Genomic DNA, 15,415 nt, shown 5'->3' on the forward strand with positions numbered 1-15,415 from the left:
ATAGAACGGATGAACACAACATGTCCTCCAAGGTCTGGATAGTTTGTTCAAACAGGCCAACAGTCTGAGAATGAAATGTGGTATTGGACAACAACTTAGTGCCCATGGCCTTCAAAAAGGCTTCACAAGACTTGGAAGTGAAATGCACATCGCGATGAGGTACAATAGTGACAGCACACCCTATAATCGAACAACGTGATTCACAAAGCCTAAGCGAGCTAATTCATTGAAAATTTCGCTCAGGTTTAGCGAAAGGCTATGCCGAGAAGGCTAAAAGAACACTCAAGAATTTAAGGATCAAAACAAGTTCATCAAATCTAAAGTACAAGATAACAGGATTGAATGCGTAATCTTGATGCAAGAATACGTGTAAGTACCTAACTTGATTTTGTGGTGGCAAGTTGAGATGGTTGAGCATGGACTTGACTCAAGTGGTAGTCTAAAGTAATCTGATATGCGGGCACTTAGACTTTTTCCCATTCCAATATTCACAACAACTTGTTACAACAATAACCTTATGGATATTCAATCACCAGTGGTAATGATTTGCTCAATAGGGTGATTGAATGACTGATGGTCTGAGCTAAAACTTTCGAATCTAAGTGGTCTTCCTGAATAGTCTGTCTGCTTTAGAAATGATACTAAGTGTTGTAGGGTAACACAAACCCAAAGCTGACTAGAATGCCTTCCAGTACCAGGAGGTGAATTTGGGATTACAGTCGAAAACGATGTTAATCGAGATGTCAGTCTAACGAAGTCTAGAATGAAGAATTCTACCAAGCGGTCAAAAGTATAGTCCTCATGGACTAGTAGATAATATTAAGTGAGTTGATCAACAAATACCAAAACATCATCATAGCCTCCATGTGTACAGGATGGTTTGTACAGGAAATCTATGGTGACATTCACCCATTTCCATTTGCATCCACAGTGGGTCCTCAACAACCTAAAAAGGACAACCATGGATATTTCATTCTTCCTCCAAATAGGATTAGAAGGAAATTGAGATAAGCCAGACGGTTTCTGTCTCTCCACTTCCATTTACCAGTAAATCGAACATTTCCTCACATTTCAGCGATATCCCCTTCATACAATACCAGTAATATAATGGACGAAAATGGTGGTATAACTTAGTACTACCAGCATGCATGGTATACGCTAAAATGTGAGCCTCATCAAAAATTTTCCTTTTTTACAGCATCATTACCCTTAGGGAAAAACAATTTGTTTCTTATCAACAGAGTTCCAACTCCTCAGACTTTCAAATCCCATCTCATGTCATCTGACACTTGCTCATTCAAACTCGCATATTACTGATTAAACTCTTGGGCTTCTTACCCAAAATCTACCAATGCAGGTTTGACTTAGAAGTGAGCTGACAATACTCACCATGGTTCAGGAGCCAAAATAAAGTCACTTCCTTGAAGAGAAAACATTAGTGGGACATGGATAGCTTGGATAGAGGTAAGTTGTCCATGGCATTTTTTACTAAGAGCATCAATTATGACATTTGCCTGACCAAGATACTCAAAAGTGCAATGAAAATCACCGATGAGTTCCATCAACCCCTTATGTCTCAAGCTCAACACCTTTTGGGTGAAAACACACTACCACTTCTTTCGTCATAAAGGATACAACACTTATTATTGTAGAGAAAACGTCACCAGATTTTACAACAAGGGAAATTGTTACCAACTCTAGGTCATGAATAGTATAATTCTTTCTGTGAGATTCGAGATGTCCAAGAGCATAGGCGATGACCTTACCATGCTACATCGGAAAACAACCCCAAATGTGACAAGGATGCAAAACAGAGACTTTAACACTCACCACCAATGTCAAGAAAAGCAGGGATAGGAGCATGAGTAAGACAATGTTCCAAACTCCAAAAAAGTTCCGTTCCTAACATTCATCCCACATAAATTTCTACAAAAAAAAGGGTGTCATTAGGTTTTCAAGTAAAACGGTAACCAATGACTCAAAGTTGTAGATAGAATGGTTCACTTCATGCGGCTTCAACCGTCAAGAGGCACACGCATTACTCAATCACGCTACATTAGCGTGCAGCCAAACATTCAATAAAACATCATCATAGAATTCAAAATTTATCGACATCATCAAAAAGTGTAAGATCAATGATTAAGTGAGACAATACTTCAATTGTTAGAAACTTCGTTCACCTTCAATATCTCAAACAAAATTGATTAGTTTCTTAGCCAAACAAGAAATAGGGTTATGCTAAAAGTTTCGTTAAGAACTGTTGATAGAAATTGCCAAGACCAAAAATATTTAGTATTTCACAACACCTTGTGATGATTTTCAATTTTTCAACAGTCCCAACCTTTTTGGAAATGGATAAGAATAACGTCTACTACAATAAAGTCTCCTAAGAAAAGTATCTAATCTAAATAAAAACAACGTTTGAAGAATTTGATGTAAAGTTGACTGTCGATGTTTAGTGAACTTGACCTCGTTGTTGGAGTAGACAATAAAGTTATCGATAAGAAAATCATGAATCCATCTGAAAATGGGTGGAATAACTGGTTGGTTATGTCCATGAACGTCGTTGGAGCATCATCCACTTGTTAGGAAATGCAATCACCGAGAAAATCTTTTAAGGGTCCACACGAATTCCCTCAGCGGAAACAACAAGCTCAAGGACATTGATTTGGTCCAACCAAACAAACACTTGCTAAACTTTGCATCCAACTAGTGCTTACTCACTTTCTCCAATACAAACTTCGAATATTTCGAGCAATCTCCATATAGATACGACTCTACCCGCCATTCCTAAGGAACGCAAGTTGCAGAGTAACATCACCATTTCAGATCTTCAGCTGGTCTTAACCAAACTTCCTCTCATTGAGATTTTTCCATTTCATGTCACTTCAATGTAAATTTAACTCTGCCTGCCATTCTTAAGGAATGCATGTCGTAGAGTATCGGTCCGTTGTTGAAAGTCGTCCATCATTCCATTTCATCATCGATGAGGCAAAATCCTGACACAATTTTCGTACATCAAATAAGGATGTGGCAATTCAGATAGAAAGAAGATTACACAACTGTGCTGAAAAAACACCAATAAACAGAAGCTAAGACATCCAAATGATATCAAGGCCCACACACTACTACCGTAAAAGAAGATCATAAGTATGCTCTAAATAAACCTGGCTTTGATACCAAATTGACACGCCCAACCCCAATATCCTCCAAACACCAGGGTCGGCACGTGCTGGCCGACACCCGAGCGTGACAAAGCCATATTAACATGCATGTAAAAATATGAAGAAAGAACGAACGTAAATAAAATATGTAAATTTAACTATAATGAATATGCAAATGTGGGAACGTGTTCAGAGCATACAACTATACTGTAGAAGGAATATTATGAAAAGGTACGAACAAAGGAATGGGTTATAAACTGAGAGGACTCAAAGATACTAATGCGGGAGTGGCCTGACGTCGGGATTGTACACCTTGATTCTAAGTGCTGAATGGGGCGCAAAACAAAGCATGAGTGGACCAAGTTTTTATATAAGTAATACTAAAACAATTACTCTTCAAACATACTAACCCCTAGTTTTAAAAAACTCATATAGCTAATAAGTATGAGGTTTTTCGAAAACCCTAGCATGCCATAAAAGCTTCATAAAACATATATTGTATATAGTGTGCTTAGTAGTGATATCACAATCGCCCGAAGGCATATAAAAATTTTTTGCCTGAAGGCCCTACATCGCCCGCCCGAAGTCATATATAAGTCTTCTGCCCAAAGGCCCTATATCACCCGCCTGAAGGCATATATAAATCATTCACCCATAGGCACATAGTATGAATAACCACTAAGTAAACACAAAAAATCATAAACATAATCTTTCCAAAATATATCTCATCGGAGCTCAATAGCTCAAACATCATATCATCAATCCATAGGAGTGTTCTAGCTCAAATCATCATCACCATAAACCATGTTCATAAGTATATATAATCATAAATATTTCAAAGAACGTAAATTCAATAAAGCAAGATATTTCATAAAGCGTAAATCAGATAACTCATAAACATTTCATAAAACATAGTTATAAAATCATGTTTTTCATGTATGAATTTCTAGTAATAAAATCATGCATTTTGGAAGGGGTCCACTCACAGATACTCTGCCACCAAAGGGCCGCTCAAACTAGAGAGGACGGGGTCACCACTAAAAAACACACCTATGCACATAAAGAGACCACTTAGTAAAACCCTACAAAAACAATTGAATTTGGGAAAATGAAGCACGGATTTGGAATCAGGACATCGAAAAGTCAACGAAAAGTCAGGTCAGATTCCATCAGGTCCGGCTCGGGTCGGATTCGATCCAGATCCGAGTCAGGTCAGATTCAAGTCGGGTTTGACAATGGGTCGAGTCAAGTTGTTAGTGTGGGTTGAGTTGCTGGCTTGGGTCGGGTTGCTGGGTTGGGCCTGGTTGCTAGGTTTTGGATCCGGTTTTTAGTTTGCGTGTTGGGTAGACCCGGTTTCAGGTCATGGGTCTGATGAAATCTGGGCAGGGTTCTACAACTCCGTTCGAGCTCATTTCTTCACCATTTTCGACGTTCTAGCTATGGAAGTGAAGCTTGGAATGTGAAGAAGAGGTTCTTACCAATTTGGAGCTGCGTCATGGCCAGAAAACGACTTGCAAGTCACGGCATCCCTCGCTGGAAACTGGGTTTGTTACCCCTAAGCTATTTTTGTGTCCAACATGTGAAAATAACTTAAAACCTACCTTAATCTAACCCTAAAACATAACCTAGAGGGTTCTAGGGACCTACTTACATCGATGGTGGCACGAAATCGCCTTGGGTTCGTCAGGAATAAGGTGAATAGTGGCATCTGCCACTGTCAAGTTTCCAAAACCATGGTTTGGGTTCGAGATGACGATGTTCGGGTGGTGGTGATGGTGGTTCGCTGGCATTTGTTTATTTGTGTGGGTCAATGCCTCGAAGAAGAAAGGATGGTGTAGAGGTGAGAGGGAGAACTAATTGAAAAAAAAAAAAAGTGAGGGGGAGAGATGAGAAAGAGAGCGGAGGGAAAAGTCACGGGGAGAGGGAAGAAAGAGAGAGGGCCGAGAGACCAAAACAAAGTGGTAGGCCCCATTGGCACACCAAACAAGTCCAAAAAGGACCAACATGAAAAATATCTCCCACATATGAAATTACCAATTTACCCTCATTTCGAAATTCATAAAATTCAAGACGGGTCGTTACAGTATGCCTAACTATTCATATGCAGTGCTTGTAGTTCTCATTTGGAAGTTTTGTTAAACTCAGGGGGAGTATCCAAAAGTATACTCACTTGATCTTAATGTACTATTTTCCCAACGATTAGGAGCATTTTTCCTACTGGGTTTTTGCTACCTAACTAAGTTTTGATGAGGCACCCATGCTGGACTAATCATACTCCTGTGAGCTCTTCTATTTACGTCCAAAATAATATTGACTTAATGCAACTTCTCACTTTTCTGCTTAGTTTATGGATTTTTCTCCCACCTTGGGTTTTACCATAGTGAGGTTTTGTGAGTTCTACTGCCAATGCATACTTTCCTTAATTTGAGACTCGCATTCGCTCGTTGTGCCGACGACTTCATCAACTGATCTACTTCATCCGCTGAAGACCTGATGCGATGTTTTGTTTAAGTATTTACACACTAAAGGGGGAGTGTTGCAGTCCTATTTGTTTAGGAATATGATCTTATAAATCCTATCATATATAGGATATCCTTAGTAGATTCTATCATATCTCTTAGACTAGATATTATCTAATTAGAGTTGAAATCCTACCTTCCTTACTATAAATAAAGGCACAATGGGATGAGATAATGACACATCCCGACCCGGAATGTCTACTTGGACTCTGCATTGAGTTGTGCTGGCCTACACCTAGAGGGTGACGAAGCCATAAAGTGTAGTGTAGTGGGGAAAGGATGTGAATAAATTTAAACCTAAAAGAAGAGTGTGCGGGTGAGCGGGATTGAACCCATTTCACACGTGATGTCAGAGTATAAGACAGTATAGTTTCCAAAAATATATGTATGCTCTGACATTACGTGTGAAATGGGTTGGAAACTATATTGTCTTATACTCTGACATCACGTGTGAAATGGGTTCAATCCTGCTCACCTACGCACTCGTTTGATTAGGCACTTTTAGATTTAAATTTATTCACATCCTTTTCCCCACTACACTACACTTTATGGCTTCGTCATCCTCCAGATGTCGGCCAACACAACTCGATGTGGAGTCCAAGTGAACATGGGTGAGTCAGATAACACACACCTTACAATTACACGTCTCTCTCTTTCTCTCTATTGCTGCTGCACCCCATCTCTATGCCCTTTATAAAAATTTAGTAAATTATACCTACTATAATTTTGCCAATTTAATTTGCTTAGTTTATTAAAACGACAAATCTTTTTCAACGGAATTTAAATTTCCAGATGCCAACAAAGAAAGGAAGCAGTTAGTTTTTTGTTCTGCGACTGCGCGACTGCGCGACTGCGCGACTGCGCGACTGCGTATGAGTGGGTGTGGGTCCCACTACAGTGATTTGGCTTTCAACGAAACCGAAAGACTCTACAAATTCTTCTCTTTCCTTTTTTCTTTCTTTCTCTCTTCTGGCCTTTCCGGGTCTCCTCCTCCATGCAACAACCCATGGCTTCAACGACGGTGTCGATCATGAAGGTGGTGGCGACCACTCCGATAACCTCGTTCTCCAGCTTCGCACTGCTATTCCTGCTCTTGATTTCAACCAAAATCACAACCACCTTCGCTCTCAACAATGCCTTTCTGAGCGTCAAGTACAAATACGCCGGCCGCGAACCTTCCTTGAGCGCCCTTAAAGCTCACGATATCCAGCGGACTCTTCGATTTCTTGGCGGCGTTGACCTCCCTTTAGGCGGCTCTGGCCGGCCTGATGTCGTCGGGTACCCATTATTCTCTCTCCCAATTCTTCATATATACATATATACATATATATACATATTATGTGTTTGGGTAATTATTATTTTTTGTATGTAGCTTATACTATGCTAAAATTGGCATTGGAACACCTACCAAGGACTACTATGTACAAGTTGATACAGGAAGTGACATTATGTGGGTCAACTGTATACAATGCAGAGATTGTCCACAGAGAAGCACACTTGGTGTATGAGATTGAAACCTCTCTTTCTACTTCTTTACTTCGTTTTCTTTTCGGGTTTTCGTTTTTGTTTCTGCCTCCTGAATTGGTAGTGAATTTGTATTGTGTTTTGCTTATTTGGGCTGTTTGGCTACGACAGATTGATCTTACTCTATATGATGTTAAGCAGTCCTCCACTGGTAAATTAGTTCCTTGTAATCAAGATTTTTGCTTGGAGGTAAATGACGGTCTGCTGTCTGGATGTACGGCTAATATGACATGTCCATACCTGCAAATATACGGAGATGGAACCTCAACTGCCGGTTACTTTGTCAAGGATATTCTGTTTTATGATGGAGTGTCTGGTGACCTCAAGACTACGTCTGCCAATGGGAGCGTCATTTTTGGGTAACTTCTTCCTACTTTATATGCTATATTTTAGGCGTATGCATGGTAAGTTACACATAACTGTTTGGGGAAAAACAAGTTCGCAAATCAATTACTAATTCACCCATAGTTAGAGTATTAGTGGTCAATGTAGTGATAGCAAACTTGTTCTGTGCATAAAAGTTGATAAAGATAGCTATTTTCAGCTGTAATTGTGGTGTGAGGAAAATTTTAGTTCAGGATTGGGAGAGTTTTGGCAAAAAAATTTTGGAGCGGCTGAAACACAACTTGAGGTGTGGAATATGGATAGTATCAGTGGTGTAGGAGTGATTAAGAGCTTAATTTGATCAATCAATAAAATGGATGCTTTGGAGGGTGAACAAAGTATGAAGGAGTTGTTTACAAGGGAGAAATTTTATTAAAATTCATTTGAGGGTCTGGTTTCTAAGGAAGAAAGATCTGACAGAAGTAAAAGACGAAGGTGAGATGAATTAAAGTTTGGGATACAATTCAAAGTTGTTTCATAAAATAGCGAAGGCTACAAAGGTGAACAAGAATTTGACAAACAAATGGATGGGTTGTCTTATTGAAAGTGCGCAGAGCATTGTGGAGGAGTTGAAGGAATTGTCTACTAGAGATGACGGGGTATGTTTCAAAGAAGAAGGGGTTGAAGTGGTGTCTGTTTAGGAAGGAGAGAGCTCAGTAGGTTCAGAGGCCTGTTTAGGAATAAGTGAGGAGAAGAGGGCACTGTTCGGTTACGGTAGAGATAAATCACCGAGCCTGGATGATTTTTCCATGGTTGTGTTTAAGAATGTTTGAGAAGCTGTTAAGAATCTATCATTGAAGGTAACTTGTTTTAGACCAGCTAGTTTGGTGACAAGGTTCTACAAGATATAACCAAAGATCTTTGTTATTAATATTGAGGGAGGTAACGACACAATCTTGGCTTTGCAAGGGGAATGGTTGGAAAATCTTGGGTCTGGTGTTATGATGAACTGGTGGACAGAAAATCATGAGAAAATGAAGGCTTAGTGTTTAAATTTGATTTCAACAAGGCACATGATGGCTTTGACTGGAGATTTCTGCGAGCTCTAGAATACTTTTATAGTTACAAAAGTGGTCAAAGTAAAGCAAATAGCTGTTTTTTTGCTGATGAACTGTGTAATTAAGACAGCAGAGTTTTTCGTTCTTACATCTTTTGGGTTGACTGCTTGTCCCCTGCTGAGCAATGATATTCTACCTACTTGCTTCATTCTGATCAATTACTTTGTATCAAAGGAAGTGGACAAGCAGTTGTATGATTGTAGGAGGAAACAATCTCTCTAACACACACAAATGTCTGCTCTTGTTTGTGTGCCCAAATGCATGTGCACGTATATGTGTATGCGTATGTTGTTGGAATTTATATGGTTGTTTTGACATATCTGCAATAGGTGTGGTGCTACGCAATCTGGTGATCTAGGTTCATCCGGGGAAGGAGCACTGGATGGAATACTTGGTTTTGGCAAATCAAATTCCTCAATTATTTCACAGCTAGCATCATCTGGGAAAGTGAAGAAGATGTTTGCTCATTGCTTAGATGGAAAGAATGGAGGTGGTATCTTTGCTATTGGGCGTGTTGTACAACCAAAAGTTAACATGACTCCCTTGGTACCAAATCAGTATGTGTTCTATTCTTTGTTTTGATATTGTAATGTTTTCAGTCATTTTATTTATGTTCATTTAAGTGGTATTTTGTGCTCGTTTTCTAGCTAGATAAAACCAGTGTTTTACTTAATACATTTTATTCCCATAATTTAGTGGTATTTTGTGTTTCAAATTTTTCTTTCTTTGTTATGTATGTATAAAATAGACGAGAATCATCGGATTTATAATATGACTCAGATTAAAAGACAAGCTTTCCAAGAAGTCAAGCAAGCAATGCAAACATTTAATCTTATTAAGTTTTTAAACATATAAAATATTATAAACTGTAACAGCAATTCAATTTGACTTGTTCTCTTAGACTGTTGAAGATAAATTCTGATTTATAGTAATTCAAGGGCAATAAAACAAAGAAGACAGGAGAAGGATAGAAAACCTTATCTACTTACTCTCTCATTCATATTTTCTTCTGAAAAATGTCTAATATCTTCTTATCACCTGCTAAATATAATTGTTATCCCTGAATTTTCTTTTCTAAAAATGCTTTTAATGACCTTAAAAAAAAAGTATCAAATATTATAACTTCTATATTTTCTCAAAAAGTAGAATATCATCTAATAGTTTCCTACATGTTCATGCATAAAATTTGCAGTTGCTATTGCATCGATGAGAATGTCACAAAAAAAATGGCTTTTGTTTTGTTGGAAAATTAAGTTGCAGTTTGTTATAAAAATTTTAGGCCGCACTACAATGTAAACATGAAATCAGTTCAAGTTGGCCGTTCTTTTCTAAATCTTCCACCAGATTTATTTGAAGCGGGAGATAGAAAAGGTACAATAATTGACAGTGGCACAACATTGGCTTATCTTCCCGATGTGATTTATCAGCCCTTAGTAAGTAAGGTATGTGATATGCAAGACCTTTCTCTTTTGGAGATTATCCTTAATATTTCCCATTCATAATTATGATTTTTTTTACGTTGTGAATATTGACATCGGTATTGATGAAATGTTTTCTTATTAGATTATCGCTCAGCAGAATGATTTGAATGTTCAAACTGTTCACGGAGAATATACATGCTTTCAGTATCCAGGAAGGTTGGGTGTATTCCATTGTGAATTTTCGTTTAGGAGATACTAGCAGATAACAAAGTTGTATTGTATTGAAATTTGAAATTTTATTATTTACAGTTTCTTGAATGTTTGAGTCATTAAGATTTGTTTGGAGTTATATATTATTCTAGAATGAAAACGCTGATTGGATCTCTATATAAGTGCTTAAATGCTAACTGGAATGGTAAGTCCTGAAGGGATGCGCCATCCGTAAATGTTAAAAGGTTTATAAGTAAATACGTTCTTGTGTGGATACAAAGCAATCTATTCATGATCTTGTACTTGTTCCTTTGGAACAGAATCAACAGATATTAGATATTTGCTAAGTGACTGTCAGTTTTTTGTTTTCATATAATGCTTGTGCATTATGTTTGTGTTTCTTATTCAGAATAAATAAATTGGTATAGTGCAGGACACTGGTATAGTGTAGGATGCTTTCCTGATATTTGTACCTTTTTCTTCTTATTGCAGTGTTGATGATGGATTTCCTTCGGTCACCTTTTATTTTGAAAATTCACTTTCTTTGAAGGTTTATCCACATGACTATTTGTTCCCTTATGTAAGTATTAAACTGAATTTTTTATTTTTTTTTTATTTTCAGGCTTTGTTGATATGTTTTTCTTATTCAGGTTTACCCATATGACTAGCTTGTTTTGCATTCATATCTTTTCCAACTTATTGGCTTTGGATTTTAGTATTCTTTGTGTTTAGCTTATGGCCCCAGCTAGCATCCTTATTCATCTGGTACCCAATCATGAACTTTATTGTTATTAGTGACAACACTTCTGTTAGGTAGAGTCCATAAAAAATAAAAAAAATAAAAAGGATATTTCTCCTCTTTGCTACTATTTTTGTTTTTGAAAGTATGATAAATATTGATTGAGCTATTAATGCGAGTATTGTTACCCTCTCATTTTGATAATTTCTGATTTCTGTTACTTCTACTACAATCAATTACTGTACAGGAAGGCTTTTGGTGTATTGGTTGGCAAAACAGTGGGATGCAATCAAGGGATAGGAAGAACTTGACTCTTTTGGGAGGTAAACCTCAAAAATTTGTTTGTTTCATTCTTAGTTTTAAGTAGTGACAGTTCAGTTACTTGAGTAAATATAGAACTTCCAAAATAAAAGGTCCAGAATCGTTAGAAATAGCTATTTTCAGTTTAGTTGATACTCCAGCGTTTAAGGTAAGACTTCCCACTTTTGTATTTATATAGGTATTGTAAGTAATTGTAAGAGTAATATAGAACTTCCAAAATAAAAGGGCTAGAATCATTAGATAGGTATTTTCAGTTTAACTGATAGTCTGAAGTTCAAGGCAGGACTTTCTTAGGTATTGTAAGTAATTGTAATATCAATTTTCTTTTAAAGATTTATAGTCAAGAGAAATCTAGTAAATAGAGGAGTCACATAGGGGTGTCTTGATTGTTATGGTTTGTTTATAAGAAACAAAGAGGAAAGGTAAAAGGAAAGATGGACAAGAACAAACTGCCAATAGAAATATCTTATTTCAAAGTTACATTAATACAGTTCATGCTGACTCTCACACCGTTGCTGTGATAGCCATTGGTACTTATGATTCTCAAAGTTACATTTACTTTAGGGTAAGATGGGAGTCTATAGAGATTCACTGTAGGGATGCCAACGAGAAATTGCTAATGGACAATTGAACAAAATGTACTACTTAGACCTTATGTCCATAACTTTCTTTTATTTGATGTAAAATTTGGTTTAATAATGAATAATTTTGGGTTTAGCTCTATACCATGGTTCCAGATATCATAAAAAGCATAATATTGTAAGTAAATATGATCAGTCTTCACTATATGCTATTATAGTCATGTGGAATCAATCTTCAAATGCAACTAAAGACTGGGTATGTACAAGTCTGTAGAGTTTAAATGGGCATGATATACGTTCGTTTTTCTATGAACAAGAGCAAGAAATGAGAGAGTTGCATGAAATTCATGGCGATCTTGATCATTTCAAGTGTTTCTTGCAGATTTGGTACTGTCGAACAAGCTAGTCCTGTATGATCTTGAGAATCAGGTCATTGGATGGACTGAATATAACTGTGAGTGTCGTGTTATTTTTCGTTCTTAATGTAAATCAGTGTAAAATATATTTATGCAGGTTGTATCGTTCATGTACTATGAGTACGTGTGTTAGACACTTTTGTCAAATGTGGGTTTCCTTTCTCTTTACTAATTTGAACTTTTCTGTGGTCAATTTCAGGCTCGTCGAGTATTAAAGTACAGGATGAACAGAATGGAACAGTGCACTTAGTAGGTTCCCACTATATTTCTCCTTCTTCTGCCTCCTATTTGAATACCCGATGGGCTATAATCTTCTTGTTGCTAACCATGCTGCTGCACGGTCTAGTTTAGTGAAGAGACACAGCTAAAACAAAATCCTGACAGCCAGAATTCAAGATAAAAGAAATTAAAAAATAGAGAAACTATTATGAAAATTAATTTTGAGGTGGTGTATAGAAAGGTTGTGATTAGCGGGTCTAGATTAACTCCGAAGGTGAAAAGAAAAGCTAGGATAGACTTATGGTTTTGAAGCTTTGCTGTGGATTTATATTTTTCCGCCCATTGTGCATTTATGGAGATCTATGAGCGGTTATAGCTTCAAAGTGCTTGAGAATATTGTATTTTGCTTCAAGTCTTGAATTGTCTCGGCTTAGTTCCTGACGTGATTGTACATAATATCGTTAGTAAATGTGTCCTTTTTGTTGCCAGATCTACTGGTTCGAGGGCTGCGCTGTTAAACTTGACAGTTATTGCTTCAGATTTTGTATTGCAGAGATGAATTGCCCGCATATCATGTCTAATTTCATCTAGCACATACCATAGGCATGTTAAGTTTCAAATTAACAAAAGTTAACATCTTAAATCCCCAAACCCGTATATTCGAATGAGGTAAATCTGCGTTACAGACTTACAGTTGTGGTAACTTTACTGAACTAGTTGAAAATTTAATGTTTTGCGTTTTGGCCATCCTTTTCCTTTACCTCTTGCACTTTCTTGTTAGTTATGTTCCTCGATTTTCTTTTGATGTGTTCCATCCAAAGGCCATAAATTCCTAGTCAATGTAGTCCCAAGTTAGGCGGTAAGTAATATGCACTTGACAACATCACCAAAATAAATTATAACTTCGTAGGCTACAATGAGAGTACTTAATTTTTCTTCAGTAGTACAGGATTATTGAGTAGTTTGGAAATGAAAGATGAAGATACACTTTAAAATTGACTCTAAGAAATCAAACGCTGAATATTGTTTAAAAAATTGGACTTCTTGGCAGGCTAGGCCATCAAAGACAAACTTGAGAATGATTGTGGAAAATCCAATGATAAACCCCAACAAAAGACAGATAAGCCCCAAACAATACGTGAGCTGATGTTTGCCATAATTTTGGATGGGTTGAGGTTGAAAAAGGGTTTGCCTATGAAACAACTTCGGCCGTAATACAAACGATATTTTACCCTAAATTAATCGAAATGAGTAGCATCCGAAACCCTCATCTTCGCACATAGCCTGTTTTTCACTTTCGTAGTCATTCTGTACATTACTTTTATCTTAAATTATGAGTTAATATTGCAAGTTTAAAGCTACTTCTTTCATCAACTTGGTTGATCAACAAATACTGCTTAAATTTGCAAGAAACATCAAATTATTTAAAAGCAAAAGAAATCAGGGTATACTAACTAGTTTTTTTTATTTTTTTTATTTTTACTCACTCGTTGAAAATACCATATTTTCGGATACACGAGATAATTTTGGTGAGAGTCAATGTATTAAAAGCGTGAGGTGTGGGCGAGGCGTCCAAGGGATAGCCCAACCTAGCGTGAGGCGAAGCCTCATGGGACTTAAATTTTTTAATATATGCACTGAGCATACACATATATTATATTAAAAAAAAGATTATTAATCAATAATCACCCTGAGCACACACATATATTATAAATACATATACACACGTATAGAGGATGAAAAGCACAATGAGCACACATATAACAGTGCACGTAGACGGCACACACATCCTTTATATAAAAAATAAAAATAAAAAACAAGGCAGAGAGATGATAGTGCAAGGAAGAGGTATGAGGTAGTTAAAACCTACCCAAAATTTGGGTTTGGGAGTATTAAAAAATAAAAAAAATCCCCTGAGGCGCGCCTAGGCGGCTCCAACGCCTTCCGCCCACTCCCTCAAAACAAAGATGGTAACCCTCAAGCCCAGCCTCACAGGGCGCCTAGGTGTGAGGCGAGCCTTTTAAAACATTGGTGAGAGTAATTGAAGGAAAACATCTGCAAAGGTGCCAAGGGCAGGGCAGTGTTAACTTGAGGACACAATCATCGACGCGAGCAATTGGAGCTATCTGGGATTCACCAGAGCTTGAGGAAAGCTTCCACACTTCAAGTGAACGTTGATGATTGGGCACATTGGGCACTTTTCACTTCCACTGCCCCACTTGGGTCTGTTGCACTATTGGAGCTCCCTCATTGGTACTGCATTTTGCTCCCCATCCTGCAACATATATATCAATACTAACCAAGTCAAAACACCCAAGTAAGTATTTGGAGAGAGAGAGAGAGAGAGAGAGAGAGAGAGAGAGAGAGAGAGAGAGACCATGGGGGAAAAGAGAAGAAAGTGTAAGAGAAGTGCAGAGAAGAAGGTTGAAAGCTGATTGACAATGCATTGTGGATTTTTCAAATGTAAGATAATCAAGGAAGAAGTTTAAAGTGGTTGGATTTAGTGGGCGGTGGTTGGTATTGTGACCCTTTGGAATAGAGCAACTTACATAAAACGAGTACATTATCATCATGGTATCTTGTGTCAAGGATCCAACACTATATGGATAAAAACTTGCATGTCTTTGTATCATCATGCCATAGAAGTCCTACTCTGTGTGGAATGCATGAACCTCTTTAATTCTCAGAGAGTGGAGAGTGTCTGTAAACACGAAAATTCTGTAATGAATGAAACGAGAACATGTGTACAAAGTAGATTTGTAATGATGAATTTGCAGGGTTACAATCTCTGTTTACAATTTTCCTCTGAGCATGTGAAAGTGTTTGAGGATCTTGGTGTAGCATCAGAGCACGTGAAAG

General features: G+C 37.4%; 1 protein-coding gene and 1 pseudogene across 2 annotated transcripts; one reads left to right on the top strand and one right to left on the bottom strand.

The window, feature by feature from the left end:
- Positions 1-6,589: 6,589 nt before the first annotated feature.
- LOC137737856 (aspartic proteinase 36-like) lies at positions 6,590-13,125 on the top strand. 2 transcript variants are annotated; one of them, XM_068477423.2, is made up of 10 exons: positions 6,590-6,961; positions 7,056-7,185; positions 7,319-7,566; positions 8,979-9,206; positions 9,929-10,091; positions 10,213-10,286; positions 10,773-10,860; positions 11,267-11,342; positions 12,304-12,375; positions 12,537-13,125. In XM_068477423.2, exons 1-10 carry the CDS (start codon positions 6,678-6,680, stop codon positions 12,686-12,688), a joined length of 1,515 nt encoding a protein of 504 aa, XP_068333524.2. In that variant the 5' UTR covers positions 6,590-6,677; the 3' UTR covers positions 12,689-13,125. The 2 variants fall into 2 exon arrangements, with proteins under 2 accessions (XP_068333524.2, XP_088539617.1); XM_088683491.1 differs by lacking the exon at positions 12,304-12,375 and having other exon boundaries at positions 6,601-6,961; positions 12,537-12,759.
- Positions 13,126-13,877: 752 nt separating this feature from the next.
- Positions 13,878-15,003, bottom strand: LOC148691587 (uncharacterized protein At1g05835-like; annotated as a pseudogene).
- Between the last annotated feature and the right edge of the window lie 412 nt (positions 15,004-15,415).

The sequence above is a fragment of the Pyrus communis genome, chromosome 13 (assembly GCF_041283825.1).
Source record: "Pyrus communis isolate YQ-2024b chromosome 13, ASM4128382v1, whole genome shotgun sequence".
Lineage (NCBI taxonomy): Eukaryota > Viridiplantae > Streptophyta > Magnoliopsida > Rosales > Rosaceae > Pyrus > Pyrus communis.

Coding starts and splice junctions, on each gene's coding strand:
- LOC137737856 (XM_068477423.2), top strand. CDS start 6,678: ATGCAACAACCCATGGCTTCAACGACGGTGTCGATCATGAAGGTGGTG. Junction 7,567..8,978: donor AATGGGAGCGTCATTTTTGG/GTAACTTCTTCC, acceptor TATCTGCAATAG/GTGTGGTGCTACGCAATCTG. Junction 10,861..11,266: donor ATGACTATTTGTTCCCTTAT/GTAAGTATTAAA, acceptor ATTACTGTACAG/GAAGGCTTTTGGTGTATTGG.